General features: G+C 48.7%; 1 protein-coding gene and 1 long non-coding RNA gene across 3 annotated transcripts in view; one reads left to right on the top strand and one right to left on the bottom strand.

Moving 5' to 3' along the window:
• Window positions 1-22500, bottom strand: part of LOC143527692 (uncharacterized) — a 68083-nt gene that overhangs the window by 39165 nt on the left and 6418 nt on the right. The gene's annotated exons all lie outside the window — the stretch shown is intronic.
• Window positions 261-17001, top strand: pcdh1b (protocadherin 1b). Of its 2 annotated transcripts, none has more exons than XM_077021089.1 (3): window positions 261-575; window positions 9466-10291; window positions 13151-17000. In XM_077021089.1, exons 2-3 carry the CDS (start codon window positions 9476-9478, stop codon window positions 15413-15415), a joined length of 3081 nt encoding a protein of 1026 aa, XP_076877204.1. In that variant the 5' UTR covers window positions 261-575; window positions 9466-9475; the 3' UTR covers window positions 15416-17000. The 2 variants fall into 2 exon arrangements, with proteins under 2 accessions (XP_076877204.1, XP_076877203.1); XM_077021088.1 differs by lacking the exon at window positions 261-575 and adding an exon at window positions 2366-2637 and having other exon boundaries at window positions 13151-17001.

Here is a 22500-nt window from a genome sequence, read left to right as displayed (position 1 = left end):
CGAACAGACACCTGGCAGGTGTAGTCAGCAAAGTCCTGTGGACGCAGGTTCTTCAGCTTTAAGACCTTAGTTTCACCCTGTAAACACACACACACACACACACACACACACACACACACACACACACACACCAGATCACATTTAAGTGTAAGTGCACTTTGTAAACTTTACTATACATGTATGACTCCCCAACTTTCTCTCATTCTCCCAACGTGACCTTAATTAGACAGAACCAAGAGGAGGAAGAGGAGATCATATTTTGACCCGGTTCCGGAGTAGGAGCGGCTCGGGGTTTCCTTCCACGCGAGGGGGGACTACTGTGCGCACAACTACCACAGACCAAGTTGCCGTCTTCGCCCTCGCCAGACTCTCGGTAGACCGGAGCGGACCGTGGTGTCCGGGATTAGGAGTACCGGGGGAGCGGATGGTTTATATCGACGGGATTGTGGTGCCGAGACATTTTGGATATCCAAACGTGTGGAATTAGAGTGCTGAGGAGGCTGCGAGACGGAGGAGCGCGGACGTCGCTTCCAGCCCGAACCGAGCAGCCGAGACTGGAGTTCCGATCCATAAAGGTATTCAGTACCGCGCGCCAAGTGAATGCGACACCGGTTATAATTATTTAATCCCGGACTCACGTGCACGTTTACTTCACAGGGAAGTTGCAAATTAGAATGGGACAGGTTTTATTTAAGCCCAGTGTGTGTGTGTGTGTGTGTGTGCGCGCGCGAGAACGTGCGTGTGTGCGCGCGCTCGCGTGTGTTTAAGCTAATTATACCTTCTAATTCTAATAAACTACTGAGTTAAAGAATCGCAGGACTGTGACCCGGCAGGATTTCCCTTCATATTCAGTGGTTTCAGTGGCTAATTCAGTAGTTCATTCCTGCTACAGTAACAGCAGCACCAGAAGGTGCGCAAAGAACACGTCGCTCGGTTCCGTCCAAACAGCGCCTTCATATGCGCCTGTATGTGCGCGTTTATATGCCCATGGCTGTGATTAGTTCCGAGGCAACATGTCGGTATTCAGATAGACGGAGAGCCGCTGGTGAACATATCTACCCTTATTTTCCCACTTTGCCTCTCGTAGGAAATATCCGAAACCTCGTCCAGCTCGGTGGGCTTCTCAGCCGGAACCCGTCCGATCTCTAATGCGCTTTCCTTATTTTTTATTATATTGTTTGTCTCGTGTTTTTTTTCCCCTGGTGTTACAGAACCGACATCAACCGCATTGCCAAAAAAACACGTAGACCGACAAACGGGTCGTTAGTTTATTTTTATATGCATATGTAATTAAGAAAAGGAAAAAATCTAAAGATATTAAGGCCATTAACTCTGATTACACACTGTGTGATTTGACTTGAGCCTGCTGTGGTCTCCACAACACCTGTTGCTCCTTTTGTGGATCACTCGCATTGCCTCCCTTAAACTGCCCGGAACCGAGCCGGGGGGACGCGTGATGAAAACTAGTGATCCGGGGGTGGACATGAACTGTAAAGGGTCCAGGTTCCGTGCTGCTCGCAGCCTTTCCCGTCCGGGAATGACAAGCTTGTCTGACAAAGGCACTAGGTAATGTCTACTTAAAGAATCTGGTTTATCTGGTCGGTCACGTTCTCGGATTGCTGTGATGCTCGAGGCCGAACCTGTTACGCGTGTTTGTGTAAAGGACACCGTGGAAAATGCTGTCACCGTATAACTTCGGTATTAGTCGAGCTGCACAGCCCACATAGCTGCCATGCCATCCAGCTTCATTAGCAGGCGAAGTGATAAGGCGGATGTTAAATTGTAGGGAAGCCCGCGATGACTGCAAATGACCCGGGACCCTCTCGGCGCGTTTGGACTCGGGTCAGATTCATCTCCCCAGCATGCAGCCTAATTGAACCTTTACTTCTCCACCCGCTTCGCCTGCGTGTATTATTGATCGTCCCACGCTTGATGTATTGGTCGTGCACAATAACGCCCTGTGATTTTATTACGGCTCTCTAAATCCGGGTGAGCGGACCCTGGCGCTCCAGCGGAGGACTGGTTCCGTATTTCAGATTGTTCATGGAAATGGAGAGATTAATAAAACGCAGGGCGATCAAAAAAATAACAAATTCTGGACCTGCTGTGCTTGGTGGTATATGGTACGTTTAACCGAACCAGTCACGGAATAAACTGTGTTCAGTGCGTCCGTGTTTAGGAAGGTCCAGTAATAGAAGCTGACATTCTCTCTCTTCCTCTCGCTTTCTCTCTGTCTTCCTCCCCCCTCTCTCTTCCTCTCTCTCCCTCTCCCCTTTCTCTCTCTCCCTCTCCCTCCTCTCTCCCTCTCTCTCTCCTTCTCTCTCTCTCTCTGGGTCATTCACATGCTACAGCAGTAAGCCTAAGGTCGATTTAAGCTGACTGTGCGATTAAACTGACCCTATTCTATTTGCGTACACGAGACGGATGTTTTTTAATCCAATAAGAAGATATCAAATAATCACCTTCAAATACGGCCCACTGGATCCATCTCTGGGAATGAGAACCGTGTCCAGTTAGGCCACGGAACCGAGCTCCTATCACACCAGCATCTCAAACAGAGAGAAATGATGGTGGGTCGCGTATCGGGCCCACCGTGAACGCAGTGTGTGAATAACCACCAATTACAAGAGTCCGAATGTGAGTATATGTGAGTATGAGTGAGTATATTTGAGTATGAGTGAGTATATTTGAGTATATGTGAGTTTACTCTGCACACAACACACACATCTACGTGCAGGTTCAACTGTAGAAGCGACATTTTTCCGCCATTACGTGTGATCACGTTTGGGCCTGAAGAGAGATTCTGTTCCTGCTTCATGAACCACACTGGGCTCACCAAACCGGTACCGCCATTTAATCAGCGCATTGCTATTGATTATTGGTTTGTCTTTCCTCCCAATATTTTTTGTTTGCGTTCGTATATTTTATTGCTTAACGTTTTTTTCACTTATTGTTTTATTATTGGCCAAACGGCGCCCTCTTCTCACTTAACGTGAGCGCCGTTTCTCTTGGTTCATTTGAAGGTGTTTTTCTCCTGGTCTACAACAAGACGTGGTGGCGATACCGCAGTCACCCCCCCCCCCCAGCACAACGAGACGTTGCGGTCAGCAGTGTTGCGTTATGACCTTTTTCTGATCATATTTTTAGAGGTGTTAAAGATGTGATGATAAGCGACGGTGCGCAGTAATTATGTTCTAACGACACGCATATCCCGGTTCCGATGCGGCCGGATATTTATTTCCACGTAGTATCATCATAATCCGTAATCACTAACGAAATGTAACATAAGTCTACTAGCGTTGTTGTTTTGATCTTTGGGAAGGTGTATTGCAGACGAGAGCTTTACATTACTGTGTGACGTGTACCCAGACTTTGACCTGTCTGTCTCTTTGTGTGTGTGGGTGTGTGTGTTTTTGTGTGTGTGTGTGTGCGCGTGAGCGTCTGACTGGCCTTCATGCTGTGTCACAAGTGTTCAGGTGGTGACTGTGCCTCCCTGAATGAGGGGTAGACTAATCTGGCCCCACAATGGCTGACTGAAATAATTAAAGTAATCCTGTGTGCCTGGTGGGGTTGAACGCCCGCTGTGAAGGGGGTCAGGGAATGTGAAGAGGCAGGAACCCCAGAGAGTGGCTTCACCACAGGCCAGTTTAACAGAACAAAGGGCCATGTAAGCTCCACCAACGGGCCACACACACGCACACACACACACACACACACACACACACACAACCAATTGGTCTGGCCACAGAATGTGGGCTTCGTCATCTCTGAAAGCACAAGAAGAAGAAATGTGTGATGTGTGTGAGGAGTACACCGCGTCATGTGTGAGAGAGGCCTGTTCATGTGCAGACATTCACACAGATTACATAAGAGAGAAGGAGAGAGGGAGGGAGAGATAGAAAGGGAGAGAGAGAGAGAGAAAGCCCCACTAAGGCAGGAGAGTGTCAGGTGAGAGGTGTGTGTTCTGCCCGTCTACAGCGTGTGACTGTAGGCGAGCTGAGCTCTGACTCCGTGGACGTTCACGCTCTCTCCTGCCTCTCTGTCCTTTTGAGCGGTTAATGTGCTTAATACACTGTAGTAATGCATGTTACGCATTACAGGGGGAAGAAAAGCAGGAGTGGAGAGAGAGAGAGAGAGCCTGTGAGAGTCAGACAGCTGCCCCCCCCCCCCCCCCCCCCCCCCCACCAGAGGAGATGTTGTGCAGTTAAATGGCTGGTGACACAGATCTGTCCTGCACACAGAGTTACACATTAACCTGCTGCTCCCCTGCTAAGTCAATCATGCGTCCGCCGCTGGCTTCCGGAAGGCTCCGGCGTGCTATAAATGTCGCAGCTTACATTTAAGTCTTTTATTATTGCACAGAGCACCATCTCAGCAGCCCAGATCACTGGGCTCAGGCAGGAGGGGTTAGAGCGCTCCGAGTGCTTCCAAGTGCCTGCCGAGGTTCTGTTACCACAGAACAGTTCCATAACGTCTGCACTTTGACCTCACGTCACACTAACAGCGCCGGCGCTTTTTGGCACATCCTTTGCTGTGTGGTAGTGTGTGTGTGTGTGTGGTAGTGTGTGTCAGGGCTGCCGCTCGTGGTCCAGTTTTCTCAGCTGAAAGAGAGGAGTGTGTGTGTGTGTGTGTGTGACACAGACAGGTGAGGGCCGCCGTGATGAACTTGTTGTTGTAGGATTTTTACGGAGGAGACAATGAAGAAGGGGAGAAAAAAAAATCATACAGCAATTTTAAAGCATGTCAGCGGGGGAGAGACTTCAGAATAGTAATTAGCCTGTTAAATCTGTTAACCTCCCTCTGTGCCAACAACACAATGGCCTGGTTGAGTTATGTGTGTGTGTGTGTGTGTGTGTGTCTGGGGGAAGAATAAGATAAAGGAAAGGAAAAGGAGGATGTGTGTGTGTGTGTGTGTGTGTGTGTGTGTGTAAGAAAGAAGATAAAGGGAAGGACGTGTTTGCATACACATGTACTGAGTGTGTGAGTACATGTGTTGTGTGTATGTACATGTTATATGTGTGTGTGTGTGTGAGAGAGAGAGAGAGAGAGAAAGGTGGAAGGAGGAGATGGAGGTGCACACATTGTATCAGGGTGGGGTAAACACACCCAACGAAGGCATATAGTAGCAGAGCTTGACCATGACGTTGAGTGACCGTGTTGACCTTGACCATGACGTGAAGAACTCTGTGAATAATGCGGCTAGAGAGACTCTCTCAATCTCTCACGTGTGGGGACGGCTCATTTGTCTCACTTTCTCACGTGTGGAGACAGATTCTGTCTGTCTCTCCCCCTCACACATGGAGACAGCTCCTGTCTGTCTCACTATCTCACACGTGGAGATAGATCCTCTCTGTCTCATGCATGGGGACACCTCCTCTCTGTCTCTGTCTCTCTTACACGTGGGGACACCTCTCTGTCTCTGTCTGTCTTATGTGTGGGAACACCTCCTCTCTCTGCAGTGTGCTTCGGTTCTAGCGGTGAGGTCCAACTGTCAGCGTAACAGGCGGCCCGTGAGACATCGCACGGTCGTGCCAGCTCTCACTGATACTGCCCCATTTCCCCACTGCCCGGACTGGTCCTTGGGGCCCCTGGGCCGGCCAGGGCAGGATCACACCATTACGGGTGGGATGACTGCTTCACAATGCCATGAATGTTATCTCAGGTATGACGATGATGGCTTCTAAACGAGTGCAGCCGTTGACCTGTTGTTATTGAAATGGGGGCCTCTGTCTGGGTGGAGCTCGGGTGGAGCGCAGGAAGCTCGGAGATCCACGGTGTGTGGAGGGCCAAGCAGCCCGGCGTGTGTGACTCTTGTGTCGTGTAAATGTTGCCATCGTTAAGGGTGTGTAGCTTCACTGGCAGCATTCACCTCCACCACAATGAGAGAGACATCCACCATCTCCTCCACCACAATGAGAGAGACATCCACCCATTCCAATCCCTTTACATCTCAACTGCACAGATGGGTTAAAAGCGGAGGACAAATTTCGATTGCGGTGTAAAAAATCACAATTGACAAAATACGGCACATTTGCATTTGCAAATATTTAGCCATGGAAAACTAGTTATTTCAGAACACGCTTAGGTGGGTGTCCGTTTGGTTCGTGTTTCCAAGCATACTCACTCACTCACTCACACACACACACACACACACACACACACACACACACACACACACACACACACACACACACACACACACACACACACACACACACACACACACACACACACACACACAGAGCTTGGTGAGAATGTTTCATGGCTAGTGAAGTGTGGGAAAGGATGTGTCTAGCATTCTGAAGCCCCTCTGGACTGCACCAGTGTTTCCAGCTCCTACAGACCCTGTAACACACACAGACCACTTAAAGCCCCAGAGAGCAGAGTCATGAGGGCACTGCTTGTGTTGATCATAACAAAAACAAACACACACACACGTGCACGTGCACAGAATGCGTGCACAGAATGTCTAACAGAGGGAATGATACATATCTGGCTGTGTTAGTAAAACCAAACGAAACAGTGGGAGTGTGTGGACACAGGACACAGGAGGACACACACACACTAGACACAGGAGGACACACACACACACACACACACACACACACACACACACACACACACACACACACACACACACACACACACAGGAGCGTGAGCGGACACTCACACAGCTGCAGCAGGTAGACTGACAGCTGGTTTCTTAACAACACTGAATTATTTGCACTGTGTTTTTATACAAAGGTGTTTCATTACATTTTCATTTCCATCAAAGGCTCTTCAGTTGAAAAGCAAACAAATGTTCGTATTATCCACTATTTTGTCTTTAAACAGGATTCAAAGTTGTTGTTTTTTTGTTAACACTTTTAAATGTGTTAATTGAGTTTTTAATCTAAAAATAACTCTAAATCCACATGACCCAGTGTTTGTGGTACCTGTAGGCTCGGTCATTCAGTGTAACCCTACAGAACTTTTGGCACAGCTGAGCTGACATTGTCCATCTGAGACGGATATATTTTATATTTTTTTGGTGTTTTTTTTTTTTTTTGCCTTTTTTCGTGATGTAGTCTGTTTGGTTTCTCAGCCCTTTGACCACTCACTGCTGGAGGTCACGGGGTCATGGGGCTTCTGCGCTCAGGCAGGGACCCTGAGATCCACTACCAGAGGAATCCGGGCACTGGGGGTCGTTGAGGGCAGTTTGTTCCCCAGCTGAGAAATTCTTTACCTCCTCACTACCCTGAGCGACTTAATTAGGCTGTGTGTGTGTGTGTGTGTGTGTGTGTGTGTGTGTGTGTGTGTGTGTGTGTGTGAGGCGGAGGAGGCTGTGAGATCTGTGAGACCCACCAGAGATCGCAGCGCGAGGGTGGATCAGGGCGTAGTGAGCAGTGTGTGTGTGTGTGTGTGTGTGTGTGTGTGTGTGTGTGTGTGTGTGTGTGTGTGTGTGATGTGAACCACAGCCTGCTGCTTCACCTTGATTTCACGCTCATTAGAGTATTGTTGTGTTGGGGTGGTAGCAGGTCCAGAACGTTAGTGACCAGCGCCTCAGCCCTAACACTCATACAGCCCAACACACAGGACAGGGCCTCAGCCCTAACACTCAATTACAGCCCAACACACAGGACGGAGCCTCAGCCCTAACACTCATTTACAGCCCAACACACAGGACGGAGCCTAAGCCCTAACACTCATTACAGCCCAACACACAGGACGGGGGTCACAGGGTCACACTCCTACAAACGCCCCGGCTAGCTTGTGTTTTGTTTACTGTTTAATAGCTGCAGCACTGAGGTGTGTTGTTGACTGTTGCAGGTGAATGCATATGTGAGTGTGTGTGTGTGTGTGTGTGTGTCCTGTGTGTTGCGTTATTGTTGCATTCTCTGTGTTTCAGCCAAATTGTTCTCTTTAGTTCCCCTTGCTACTGTTAGCTCTGTCACTGTTCTCTGAACTGTTGTATGTGTGCGTGTGTGTGTGTGTGTGTGAGTGTGTGTGCATGTGTTAAGCTGTGAGATGTTGGACAGTATTGACCAGCTGTTCGACGCTGATTAAACATGCATAACTGGAACCTTAACAAACAGAGGCATTGTTCCTGTTTAAACTGGGCAAATACAACATGCCCCAAACCAGTTTCAACACTCATCTGCAAAGAGTCAGTATGGCAGCTCACACAAATGTGTGTTATGTGCAGTGTGTTAGTGGTCTGGCTCCTGGCCTTCATATTAGGTGTGTGTGTGTGTGTGTGCTGGGCGTCTCTCTCTGCTGGACGCTAATCTAGCAGGCGTGTCTCATTAGCCTGCAGTAGTTTCTCCCTCCCCAGCTCTACGGGGGCCGTCAAAATGAACACAACCGCAACATCAAAGCACCGTGCCTTTAACCTGGATGGATTAAAAAGAAACCTGATTTATTTATTTGATCACACAGCCAGACACAGCAAGCCCCCCTCTCCCCCCCCCCCCACATGGGGCTAATGCGGTAGCAAATGGCTCTCCATTTGCTGTGAATTGTCATCAAAGTCCCCAAAACCAACACAGCGTCTGTGTTGTCCACACACCTCCCTGTGTGAGGAGTCAGGCGATAACGGCCCTCTCCTCTGTGTTAGGCTCCTGGACGACTGTAGAATAAAGCAGTGAAGGAAAATCCCAGTTTAACCTCCTGACTTGCCCTCCTACTCTCCCAGTATACAGCTGTGGGAATATGTTCACTCCAAAATAGATTACTCCCTGTGGGAAAAGGCAAGAAACAAAAATAAAAGGAGCGGACATGGGAATCAGGATCAAAGTAGAATCTAAAATAGCAAAGCAGTAATTAATGTACAGGACAGGTAGGAAATCAAAGGATTATACGGTGGGCTGTTCAAACTGTGGATGCAGGCTACTGATTAGTCTGTGGTGGCCTACAAAACTACATTTGATGTTGGCACCAAATATGAGGTTTTTCTGACACATCAAGTGCAGTCAAAAATCCCAAGCTTTCTCCCCAACACACACACACACACACACACACACACAAACACAAACACACACACACAAACACACACACACACACACACACATACACACACACACACACACACACACACACACACACACACACACACACACACACACACACACATATATATACTCCCCTTCACTCTGTCTCCTGGTCTGTTTCATTGCCACCCAGTGAAGTTAGCTGGCATTGTTACAGCAGGGTGCTGGCTTACTGGCTTTGTGGATTGGACATGGTGTGAACTTTGTGAAAAGAAGGTTTTGTGAAAAGAAGTAATTGTGTGTGACATGTTCAGCTCCTCACAAGGGGAGAGGTTTACAGTACAAGAAGGAAAGATCAATTGGAAATCCCAGGGAATTAGCATCTCCGAGTCCTCCGCCAGACCTTCTAAAAGGTTCCTTTTAGTGTCAGTGCTCTGGAGTGGGAGGACTAGAGGCCTCTCTAACGTCGTGTGTTTGTGTGTGTGTGTTTCTGCAGGACCAGACAGATGTTGGGCCAGGGTATGGGCTCGCTGTGGAGAGCAGTGTTGGGGTGGATTACGCTCCTCCTCTTCTCCTGGGGCACCTCCACCGCCTCCATACTCTACCATCTGCGGGAGGAGCAACCGCCCAACACGCTCGTGGGAAGCCTCGCGTCCGACCAGGGCCTGCCGGACTCTGGCCACCTGTACAAGCTGGAGGTGGGCGCCCCCTACCTGCGGGTGGACGGCAAGACGGGGGACATTTACACCACCGAGGTGCCCATAGATCGCGAGATGCTGAAGGACTGTCGCAACCTGTTCGAAGGAGATCCCTGCTTCCTGGAGTTCGAGGTGTCCATCACGGACCTGATGAAGGGCTCGGGGCCACGGCTCATCGAGGGCCGCATCGAGATCCAGGATGAGAACGACAACACCCCCCAGTTCTCCTCCCCCATCCTGTCCCTGTCCATTCCCGAGAACACCCACGTGGGGGCGCTCTTCCCCATCCCGCTGGCCACCGACAAGGACGCGGGCAGCAACGGTATCGCGGACTACTCCCTCACGCCCATCCCAGACACCAGCAGCCTCTTCAGCCTGCAGGTGGCCGAGAACTCCGACGAGAAGGTGCCCCAGCTCATCGTCCTGGGCAACCTGGACCGCGAGCTGAGGGACTCGTACGACCTGAACATCAGGGTGGTGGACGGCGGCGTACCGCCTCGCCAGAGCAGCGCGTTGCTCCGGGTTACCGTCACGGACACCAACGACAACGTGCCCAAGTTCGAGCGCTCGCACTACGAAGGGGAGCTACCTGAGAACAGCCCCGTGGGACACTCCGTCCTGCAGGTACGCCTAACTCCGCCTCCGTCTCCGCCTCTCTCTCCGCCTCCTCCTCCGCTCGGGCACACGGCCATGACACCTGCACCATGACACATGGCAGTGGTGTAATTACACAAAGACTGCAGTCTGAGTACTTACAACACATCACCTGGGGGTGGGCGATATCGGCACAATATTGTGATATTAAAATGTATTTTCATGATTTAAATGATAATTGCTCAGATATCGTAGAAGAAAGACACAGTTAAGTAGTAGTTCCACATTTAAAATAGGTCTGAATGCAGTGATGTTTTAATACAGTATTTACAAAAAAAATTGAGAATTAAACAAACAACAAGAAATAAAATGAACAAAACATCATATTTGTATCTAATTAACTAATTATTTGTTACTACGTAAACGTAATTTGATAGTGTGATGACTCTACTTCCAAGCATTCTGGTGGCTTTAATTTAATTATGATTTAACTGATAATGATACCGACTGCAAAAAACGTGACGATTAAATTTATTGCAATAAAAATATTTTTCCTTCAGTTACTTTCAACTGTGGGATGGTGACGAAAGAAATACACAACATGGTGTGACCATACACCAGCAGCAGTGGTTAGCTCACACTCCCAGTCAGGAGAGAGCACGAACGTTGTGTAGCATGTCACGACATCACGTGCACTTTTCCCCCCTCCCCATAATGTAACACCTCCCATCTCCTGTCTGGCCCCCCCTCGTCAGCGTGGGAGTGTTCAACCTGTCAGCAGGTGTATGTTATGTTAAACTCAAGCACTGTAAGAGTGAGTGACAGATGAGTTAGTTTGACAGCTTGAAGCGTTCGCTGCCATGCGGAGTTCCTGTTCGTCTCTTACCCCTCATCACCAAACACACCCCCCCTTAACCCCTAGACACCCCTCACCGCCGCCTTCACCCCTCTCACACACTCCCAGACACGGGAGGCTGTCTGCGTACGACTTACTCACCCAGACAATCGACCCCACTCCTCAAGTTTCCGTTAAACGCGTGCAGTCCAACGCCGACGTGGGGACTGTTTCGTGTTGGACCGAGGCGGAAATGAATCCGCTCCCGATGCCAACCGGGAGAACTGGACACTTGCCAAAAGCAATTGAAGCAAGTGTTCATGCATAAAAGTGTTTTAAAGACTGTTAATCTCTTAGTCAACAATTAATCCATGCAGCTAAGTTGCTTTAAAAGAGCATGTCAAGTGATCCCTCCCCCCGCCCCTGCCTTTAATCCCTCTTTAGGGCCTTGGTATATAAGCAGTCTTGATATAAAAAAATGCTTAATTTCATGATTTCAGTGAAGTAGACATGTTGATGAAATATTTCAGTTTGTTGAGAAGGATGCTCGTCAACCGTAAATTAAATAGAACGAGTTGCGCATGCTTTTTTGGTGGGCGAGACGGTATGAATCATATCGGAGAAATAATAAGTTAAGCCTTGTGAATAATCTCATGATTAATCTCATGGGTGCCTCAGAATCAGGCCAGGCTTTAACTCATGACCTTAACAAGTACTGCTGTCTCACCCACAGCTAAAGAGACAGGGAGAAAGAGAGAAAGAGAGAGGGAAAGAGAGGGGAGGGGGGAACAGAGAGAGTAAACCAGATTAGTAGTCAAGTTGGTGATGACGTCAGTTGACTGTTGTCATGTGTCAAGGTTTAAAACTGACCATTCTCTCCTTTAGTTCAAAATGCTGTAGTCTCGGAGACAGGAACACATCGAACACAATGAGATTTCACTGTTGAATAGAAACCTTGAACAAACGCAGATGACCTTCAGATGAAATGAAATACAGCAAACACATTTGATTGCATTCACGATCGAGCAGAGATTTAAGCCAGGGGTCATTAATGTGGCGAATTCATACAAATTTAAAAGTAGTTCATGTTATCTCGTAAATGAATGGCTTCCTTGAAGTAGAGTCATTAAGGGGTGCTATCCTTTTAAAGGCATGGTAGCCAGCGCTAGGGATGTGATCTCTTTCCTGCTTCTGTGTGTTAACCTTGCTTAGCAGTGCTAATAGCACTAAGAGTCACAAACTATCTAGAAGCCAAAGCAGAACCACTATAAGGGGCCTGACATCCGTTCCCTGCGAAGCTCTGTTGATTTATTAATTAGCCTAATGCACTTTAAGGATGAGTTGTCACGTCCTTTGCTGGGAGTGCGAGGTGTGACTTTGGCACAGACTACAAACCGAGGGCCAGCTTTCTCACGGGCCCTGGCGCCGTAGCCCGTGCCTCTGGAACCGGGCTCGCTACACAAGTGCCTTTTAATAATGTGAGAGCTGAACGTTCTGCCTCATTTACTCTGGCCCGTCACTGATGTGAGCGACACCGTTATCGCGTGGCTTCTAGGTGACTGTTGTCCATTGTAGGGAAGGCAATCGAAACAATTTTCTTTACATACGCAGTGTTAGAGGTGATAATTATCCACCCTTAATCCGTTGGGAAAGGTCGAAAGATACACCTTGTTTTTTTTTAATGCCTTCATTCACTAATCACATTGTAAATACTGATAGTTTAGATTTATTAACTTGATCGTAATAGATCAAATTAAATAGGGACGTGACACCCAATCAGCACTAACGTGATTACATCCTATTGTGGAATCAACAGCCTTGTACGAGGGTGTCTTGTGTGATAAGAAATTGCTCTTCCTGTGGGTACTAAGCACTAAGGGTAATGCTTCAACAGTGATCTCAGTCAGGCGCTTGCTTTTAGAGTTTCAGATTCAGAGCCAAACAATTTGCTGCCGTAGACTTCCACAGGACATAAAAATCATTCTGAACTACTTTGCTCCATTAAAAAAACTGTTCTGACAGTGCACATTGTGTTCTTCTGTGCTTTATATTAGGTGAAGGCCAACGATTCCGACATGGGTGCTAACGGAGAGGTGACGTACACTCTTTACCAACCAGCTGCCACCGTGCAAAGACTCCTAAGCATCGATCGCAACACTGGCATTATCTTCGTCAAGGGCTCTGTGGACCGAGAAGAGGTCAGCCAGCTGAAGTTCTACGTCCAGGCTCGGGACAACGGCCCGCAAGCCAAAAGCTCCAAAGTCTTGGTAACCATCATAGTGAAGGACAAGAACGACAACGCACCATCGATCAGAATCCGAGAGTTCGGCCTGGTGGCTCACAGGGACGGGATCGCCAACATCTCGGAGGACATGCCTGTGGGGACGGCCGTGGCCCTGGTGGAGGTGTCGGACCGAGACGAAGGCGAGAACGCTGTAGTGACGTGTGTGGTGGCGGGCGACGTGCCCTTCCAGCTCCGCTCAGCCTCGGACACCGGGAGCAAGAGGAAGTACTTCCTCCAGACCACCACGCCACTGGATTATGAGCGGATCAAGGAATATCGGATTGAGATCGTGGCCGTCGACTCAGGTAATCCTGCTCTGTCCAGCACCAACTCCCTCAAAGTCCACGTGACGGACATCAACGACAACTCTCCGATCTTCTCCCCTTCTCTGTACGAAGTGGACTTTGCAGAGGAGAATCAGCCAGGAGACAGGGTACTGGACGTGGTAGCCACTGATGCTGACAGTGGCACCAACGCTGAGCTTATTTACAACATCATCTCAGACTCCTCCACCAAGGGGCTGTTTGAGGTTGACCGTAACACGGGAGAAGTGCGTGTGATGAACCAACTGGACCGAGAGCACAAGGAGCGCTACGAGTTTCACGTGGAGGCAACCGACAAGGGCATGCCCAGTCTGAGGGGTACAGCTACGGTCGTGGTCAGGGTGCTCGATCGCAACGACAACGACCCCAAGTTCATGCTGAATGGCTACAGCTTCTCCGTGTTGGAAAACATGCCTCCTCATAGTCCCGTTGGCATGGTGACTGTCCTCGATTCTGACGAAGGCGACAATGCTCTCGTGCACCTGTCCGTGGAGCCTGACAACGGCAAGTTCATGATCCAGAACGGGACAGGAACAGGAACTATACTCTCCAGTATCTCATTCGACAGGGAGAAGGAGAGCACCTACACATTCCGTCTGAAGGCCATTGACAGTGGTGACCCTCCTCGCTCCTCATACGTGGGCATCACGATCAATGTCCTGGACGAGAACGACAATGCCCCTTACGTCACCAAGCCCTCCAACTCCTCCTACAAGTTCCTGAAGCCTCTGACCAGCCCAGACACGCGAGTCGAGCAAGTGGAGGCAGAGGACATCGACATGGGCCTGAACGCCGAGCTGGTGTTCAGCATCACAGGAGGGAACCCCCACGGGCTCTTCCACATCTCCGCCACAGACGGTGAGATCACGCTGGCCAAAGAGTTCACCCGCAAACACAACGGCCTCCATCGCCTCGTGGTGAGGGTCAGTGACAAGGGGAAGCCGTCCCGTCACACCACCGCGCTGGTTCACATCTTTGTGAATGAAACCATTGGCAACGTGACCCTGGTGGAGTCTCTGGTTGGTCATAGCCTCTATACGCCCCTGGACATGGACATCGCCGGCGACCCCGACTATATGCGCGTCCAGCGAAGCAACATCCTGTATGGAAGCCTGGCGGGAATCGCGGGCGTCATCCTCGTCATCGTGGCAGTGGTGGTGATCAGGCACCGTCTGCAGAAGGAGGCCAAGAGTGGTTATCAGGCAGGGAAGAAAGAGACCAAGGACCTTTACACGCCCAAACAGGGGCCCAAGAGCGGGAAGAGCAAGAAGGGGAAGAAAGGAAAGGCCCCGAAGCCAACCAAACCCCTGGAGGAGGACGAAGAGGCCAGCCTTCAGAAGGGCCTCAAGTTCAACCTCATGAATGACAGCGATAGTCCAAGGATCCACCTGCCTCTGAACTACCCCCCAGGGAGCCCCGACCTGGGGCGCCATTACCGCTCAAACTCCCCCCTGCCTTCCATCCAGCTGCAGCCGCAGTCCCCCTCCGCCTCCAAGAAGCACCAGGCGGTGCAGGACCTCCCCGCCACCAACACCTTCGTGGGGACCGGAGACAACAACTCCACCGGCTCTGACCAGTACTCGGATTACAGCTACAAGACCAACCCGCCGAAATACACCGCCAAACAGGTAGGAGACCACTTCTCGAGCATGCCAGGGTACCACAGCACAGCGTACCACACCAACATGACGTGGACGGATGGCATATATTAAAGGCTGGAGAGGAAAGGCGAACCAAAGTCACACTGAACACACAAGCTAGGCATGTCACACCATCACCACACGCTAATGTCAAGGAGCTTTTTAATGTTGTTTTTCTTTTGCATTAAATGCCATAGTATGTCACTTTCATCCTACTGCAGCCTCTGAATCCATTTGACCCATTCACATATCATTTTAGCTTTTCTTATTTTTTCTATTTATTTTTATTTTTTTTTTTATAAATGAAGGATGCAACACTAGTGGTGTTTTATTTTATGTCTGGATTAATTTAAAGATGTTTTGTTGAATTTTACAATGCATTCACTGTACCTCTAGTCATTAAAACCACTGAATCAAGGAAGTGTGTTTTGTAAACGTTAAAGGGGATAAAAAGCATGTGGTGAGGTGACCAGGTTGAGAAAAGCACACTTAACACAGATCGTTTTGCACTCTGTCTTTGAAAAATGACTTTAATTACTTGGTCTTCATTTTGTTGGAGCCAGAGTAAATTGTTTGCACAGATTAATGGCAGGTAATTCCATCTCCTCTTCTCACTATCATTCTGGCCTGAGCATACACACACACACACACACACACACACACACACACACACACACACACAAAGTGCCTTGTTTTTTGAACATACGCATGTGAAGTTGTTTTGTAGGGTTCAGAAACTGTGAGTGATGTTTGTGGGTGTCCCGGCATGTGAGATATGAATCCCTGAGTTCTATGAACAATGTCTCGTCCACTGTGAATGGAGGGAGCTTAGAGGAAGACACAATAGCGTACTGCTGTGTGTGCAGTACTAGTTTTAAGAACAAACCAAAATAATTAGCAGAATTGGAGACAATCATAAGGAAGGCTTTTGATTTCTTTTTTTTTTTTTTTTTTTGGTAAACTGTATTTGTAAATAAGTTATGTTTATTGTTGTTCATTTGTTTATTATATGGTTGTTTTATGTTTTCGTCTGCATGTGCATCGTCCCTGTGTCTTACGCAGTGGCGAGCGGCTTTCTGCATTTCCTGCAACTCTTTGCAAATGCGAAACATTTGTCTTTTAATCTGCGCAATACGTGCGAGGCAGGACATGCCCATGCTTTGAGAGGTGATGTGAATTCTGTGCAGGTTTGCCTGACAGGTGAGTCCACATCCATGCTGGGGGTAATAATCTCCTGTCTCAATGGAGGTAATATGGGGGTAATAATCTCCTGTCTCAATGAGCTACAGGAAGCCTGTAGCAAATATATGAAGGTAACCAAGTATGCACTGTAGGGGTGAGAAAGGTTTATTCATCATACACACATACGCACATACATACACGTCTGATGCTCCTGGGCACAGAAATACAAACAACGCACACACACACACACACACACACACACGTGCGCCTTTGTAGGTTGAACAGGGTGTACCTATCTGTGAGTTGAACTGATTAAAAAATACAGTCACCTTTATTCCATTTGATCATGTGATTTCTTTTTACATTTTATATAATTTCATTCCATCACTCATCATATTCTGTATGTTGCAGGCAATATAATTGTACATAAGTCTTTTTTTTATATATATATAATTAAGAACACGTTTTATTTCAATAAAATGTTTTGAATTTGTTCAAATTCAGATCTGGTTGTGCATTTGTGGAGTTGAGAGTGTAATTCTGGACGCAGTGACATCCACAGACAGGAACTCACCACTCAAACCGCAGAACTCCATTTTCATACATTTTGTCCAGAAAAATGTTTTAAGACATTCACAACTAAAATTCTGTCATGTTGACATTTTAAATAATGTCACCTGTATCTTTTTACAGTGTTGTGAGGCTTTATTTACATACACGCCTCCAGATTCCTATGAAGCTAATTGAAATTCAAGTGAATCACATTCCGTTATTTAGAGATGTTATATAGATCCATGGAGCTTCTTAGATAGGTTACAGCTGGTATTTTAGGTTAGTTACAGGAGGTTAAACGGAATCCTTCAGATCTCATTTTCTTTCTGCATCACATTGACACTACGGCATGCGTGCTGCTGGTGTTCACGGAGGCCGGCTCTGTCATGCCAACAGGGTGAAGGCCACCGCAACTCCGGCAGTCTGTGGGTTTCTGTTTTGATCCATTCATGTCAAACATGATAAAAAAGAGATTCATGTTTGAAGAGGGCTTGAATGGTAAGCTGGGTGGTGTGCTTGTGTGTGTGTGTGTGTGTGTGTGTGTGTGTGTGTGTGTTTGTGTGTGTGTGTGTGTGTGTGTGTGTGTGTGTAAGTGTGTTTACAACGTGTGTGGGTGTGGGGGTGCAGGGGAAGGTTCTCAAAGCTGTTGTTCATTTTTTTGTGCGATTCAATTGGCTCCTTGTATGCCAACGGCAAATCTTGCTCCTGAAAACAACACACAAACACACACACACACACACACACACACACACACACACAAACACACACACACACACACACACAAACACACACACACACAAACACACACACACACACACAAACACACACACACAAACACACACACACACACAAACACACACACACACACACACACAGTTGCTCTCTCTCCTGTCCTCAACAACTATTGAAATTCTAGTTGTGTCCTCACTTCTTAAGAGCCGCTGATTCTGCCCTCTGCTTGCACCGTTGTCATGGAAACGGAATGACCAGCGTGCATGTGTGTCTGCGTGTGTGTGTGTGTGTGTGTGTGTGTGTGTGTGTGTGTGTGTGTGTGTGTGTGTGTGTGTGTGTGTGTGTGTGGTGTGCTGAGTCACCGGCTGCCAGGGTTCAGGTGGGAAAGAACGCTAGGGTGGTGGAAATAGAAATAAAAGAAAGAAGGGAATAAAGAATAGGTGGCCATTACGGAGGGAGAGCGAGGCTAGAACACACACCGCTCACATCACTCCATACACCTCCACCCGTCTGTGTGTGGCCCCTCCATACACCTCCACCCGTCTGTGGGTGGCCCCTCCATACACCTCCACCCGTCTGTGGGTGGCCCCTCCATACACCTCCACCCGTCTGTGTGTGGCCCCTCCATACACCTCCACCCGTCTGTGGGTGGCCCCTCCATACACCTCCACCCGTCTGTGTGTGGCCCCTCCATACACCTCCACCCGTCTGTGTGTGGCCCCTCCATACACCTCCACCCGTCTGTGTGTGGCCCCTCCATACACCTCCACCCGTCTGTGTGTGGCCCCTCCATACACCTCCACCCGTCTGTGGGTGGCCCCTCCATACACCTCCACCCGTCTGTGGGTGGCCCCTCCATACACCTCCACCCGTCTGTGTGTGGCCCCTCCATACACCTCCACCCGTCTGTGTGTGGCCCCTCCATACACCTCCACCCGTCTGTGTGTGGCCCCTCCATACACCTCCACCCGTCTGTGGGTGTTACTACACCCCAGTTCCAGGGCAGGTTCACAGGGTTTTTTTTTTTTTTTTTAAGATAAACGTCTACAAAATCAATAAATGCTTATTATAACATCATAGCAATATGTAATAAAGGTGCACAGGGGTGAATGCGATAAACACCGAGTGTCTTCCTCCCTTGGTCACACGCCCCATCAACCCCCATCAACCTCCTGTAGATCAGGAGGTCTGATGGAGGCTCGCCTGCATCACCTTTACAGGTGTGTTCCCCAGGTACCAGTAAAGATGTGAATTAAGAAAAAAGTAAACTGTATTTGGTTTGTGGTCGTTGGTTGACGTTAATTTGAGTGCCAGCGCCCCCTCCTTGTGGTGATAAAGACATTGTGGCTGTAATCAAACACACACACACACACACACAGAATTTTTGAAAAGCAGAGGGAATTATGGAGATGAGCTCTGCGCTACAAGCAGGTCAGACTGGTCAGATGACGGACCCGGTGGGCCACTAGTGGCAGCTTATAGGTGCTGTGATCACCTTCCTCACCTTTACACAAACACCAGATCCTTCCTCCGCCTAAAGCTTAATCGGGCTCGTCAGTACTTTACACCCGTGACTCACCAGGAGAGCAGGAGGAAAGAGGAGGAGAGGAGGGGAAACGTTTCAGAGGAGATCTGAACGAATAAAGCGCAACGCGCCTCTTTTGAATTCTGCGTGTGTGATCACCGACGGTGTGGGACTCATTAAAATACATCAACTGGCTCTAAGTGGCGGGATGACGGTATTGCATCGGACTTTCCCCGCTTCATCCCCCGATCCCTCGATGTTGAGCCTGTAGGACCCGGTACCTGCGGGCAGACCCGGACGGTTCCTCGTGCGGTATCACCGCAGCGCGATAACGCCGGCGCGCGCTCCCGGGCCAGGCGCGAGAAGCGCTCTGACTCGCGCAGGTCAAAAGCTTCATCCGGTACCGGGGGAGACGCAGGGCGGCCACGCGGGTTGCGAGGGAACGGCAGCGCGAGCACATTCCGACACATCACACATCTCTCGCGCGCGGCTCCCCGCGGCTCCGGCTAATTAGCAGCAGGCAGCCTTTAGATTAGAGAGTGAGGTGGGGACGATTCGGGCTGATTTAGGGGCTCAGCAACGTGTTTGCATTTTGCTCTAACCTCATTGATTTTTTTTTTCACAACACCAGAGTGACTTTTTTTTGCTGTGTGTGTGTGTGTGTGTGTGTGTGTGTGTGTGTGTGTGTGTGTGTGGAATGATCTGTGTCCTTAGGGTTAAGTGTAATGGCAGTGTCACAGAAAATGGTGCCTCTCCAAACACACACACACACACACACACACACAAACACACAAACAAAGCCTTTTTTACAGGGCTGTAATAGGTAAATTCCTGGGAGAACAAATCACTCAGCACAGCAAAATAGCTTCAGTCTGTGTGTGTGTGTGTGTGTGTGTGTGTGTGTGTGTGTGTGTGTGCTGGTATGCACGCATGTACAAAGATGTACTTCTTCATTCAGAGGGAGTGATAGGTATGCGTGCTCTCACACTTCCCCACAGGTGAGGTGCAACACAAAGGTGTGTGTGTGTGTGTGTGTGTGTGTGTGTGTGCGTGTGTGTTCAGAGCCTCATAATAAAGCCTGTCAGATTGTGAGGAGAAGGTCAGGTGCTCCGTCACTGATGCTGACCTAATGAGAGGTGAGATGGTTCAGCGTGAGGTAAGCAGGAGCAGCGAGCTGACTGTCCACAGCTGATGCTGCAGCTCCGGGAGGGTGGGGGGTCATGAGAGGGTCTCCGCCGGGACACACATTTACTTTAATGACACATGACTAGCGGTTAGCGGTTTAGAGCAGTGTGTGTGTGATCAGGTGTTCGTAGGGCAGAGGGACTCCCATGCTCCACAAAGGGGTTAGAAATGAGTACACACACACACACACACACACACACACACACACACACACACACACACACACACACACACACACACACACATAGCCCACAAAGGGGTTAGAAATGAGTACACACACACACACACACACAAAGGGGTTAGAAATGAGTACACACACACACACACACACACACACACACACACACACACACACATAGCCCACAAAGGGGTTAGAAATGAGTACACACACACACACAAAGGGGTTAGAAATGAGTACACACACACACATAGCCCACAAAGGGGTTAGAAATGAGTACACACACACACGCCCACACACACACACACACAAAGGGGTTAGAAATGAGTACACACACACACAAAGGGGTTAGAAATGAGTACACACACACACACACACACACAAAGGGGTTAGAAATGAGTACACACACACACGCCCAAACAAACACATACAAACACATAGCCCACAAGGGGGTTAGACATGAACATGCACACACCCCACAAAGGAGTTAGACATTAACACACATGGACACATGTGTGTGTGCCTCCAACAGTAGCTCCTCTCCTCTCTTCCCTGGGGGGCTGATCCAGCACTCTGCTATTGTCAACCCTAGCTCAATAATAACCCCCCAGGTACACACTCATACACCACCACAAACACACAAATATGTTCGCATGTCCAGTGTGTATCTTTATAGGCCAAGACAGGAACTGAATCAACTTTCTAACACATAGAAACGTCCACATGCAGCCGGGGTGCATTAATGCAGATGAGGCTCATAAACAGACCCCAGCGAGGCACTGAGCCCCTGTGTTGGGCCAGACTGTGTTGGGCCAGACTGCAGTTACAGGCTGTGTGATGTACAGGATTCTGGAGGAGAAACAGACCCGGTGTCTCTGGTCTACACACACCACCATATTATTATATTATTATAGGCTTTTCCTGGACTGTATGCTGGTGACACACACAGCCACTATTCTGGCATTCTCTCTCTCTCTCTCTCTCTCTCTCTCTCTATCTCTCTCTCACACACACACACACACACACACACACACACACACACATTTACATTATCTCTAACAAACACTCATACACACAACCTCTCTCTCATGTTTTAAAGCTACGGGAAGTTCCAACCCTTGAACTGGAAAAAGTTGCAGTGTGTGTGTGTGCGTGTGTGTGTGTGTGTGTGTGTGTGTGTGTGTGTGTGTGTGTGTGTTTTGTTTTCTGCTTGAGAGATATTGCATTTTTTACAAGCATAAAGCAATGCACATTCACACAAAGAACTAACTCGGACGACACACACACACACACACACACACACACACACACACACACACACACACACCCATTCAGCGCTGCTCCCCCATTGCTGCAGTGCCACAGTGGGATAGTGTGTGTTGTGTGTGTGTGTGTGTGTGTGTGTGTGTGTGTATGTAAGTAACATCTCTGAAGTCACAAACACATATGCAGACATTTCACATCTGCCACTTCCTGTAGTCACACAAACTATCAGTGTTATATACAATAAAAATAGAAAGAAGGCTGTGTGTGTGTGTGTGTGTGTGTGTGTGTGTGTGTGTGTGTGTGTGTGTGAGAGAGAGAGAGAGAGAGAGAGAGAGAGAGTGGCTGTGCTATGACAGAATTCATGTGACAGTAATTAAAGCCAGGCCGACATGCATGGTGCACACTACACACTACACACTACACACTACACACTACACAGCCAGGATGGTAGAAGATATCTGAGCATGAGTCAGATGGACGAGATGATCACCAGGGAAGGAATAGGCTAAGAACAGATGTTCACTAACGTGATGCTCA

The sequence above is a fragment of the Brachyhypopomus gauderio genome, chromosome 11 (genome assembly GCF_052324685.1).
Source record: "Brachyhypopomus gauderio isolate BG-103 chromosome 11, BGAUD_0.2, whole genome shotgun sequence".
Classification (NCBI taxonomy): Eukaryota; Metazoa; Chordata; class Actinopteri; order Gymnotiformes; family Hypopomidae; genus Brachyhypopomus; species Brachyhypopomus gauderio.
The sequence above is the reverse complement of the archived record's forward strand: the minus strand, read 5'-3'. Positions and strand labels throughout refer to the sequence as shown.

Coding starts and splice junctions, on each gene's coding strand:
- pcdh1b (XM_077021088.1), top strand. Junction 10,292..13,150: donor TGGGACACTCCGTCCTGCAG/GTACGCCTAACT, acceptor GCTTTATATTAG/GTGAAGGCCAACGATTCCGA.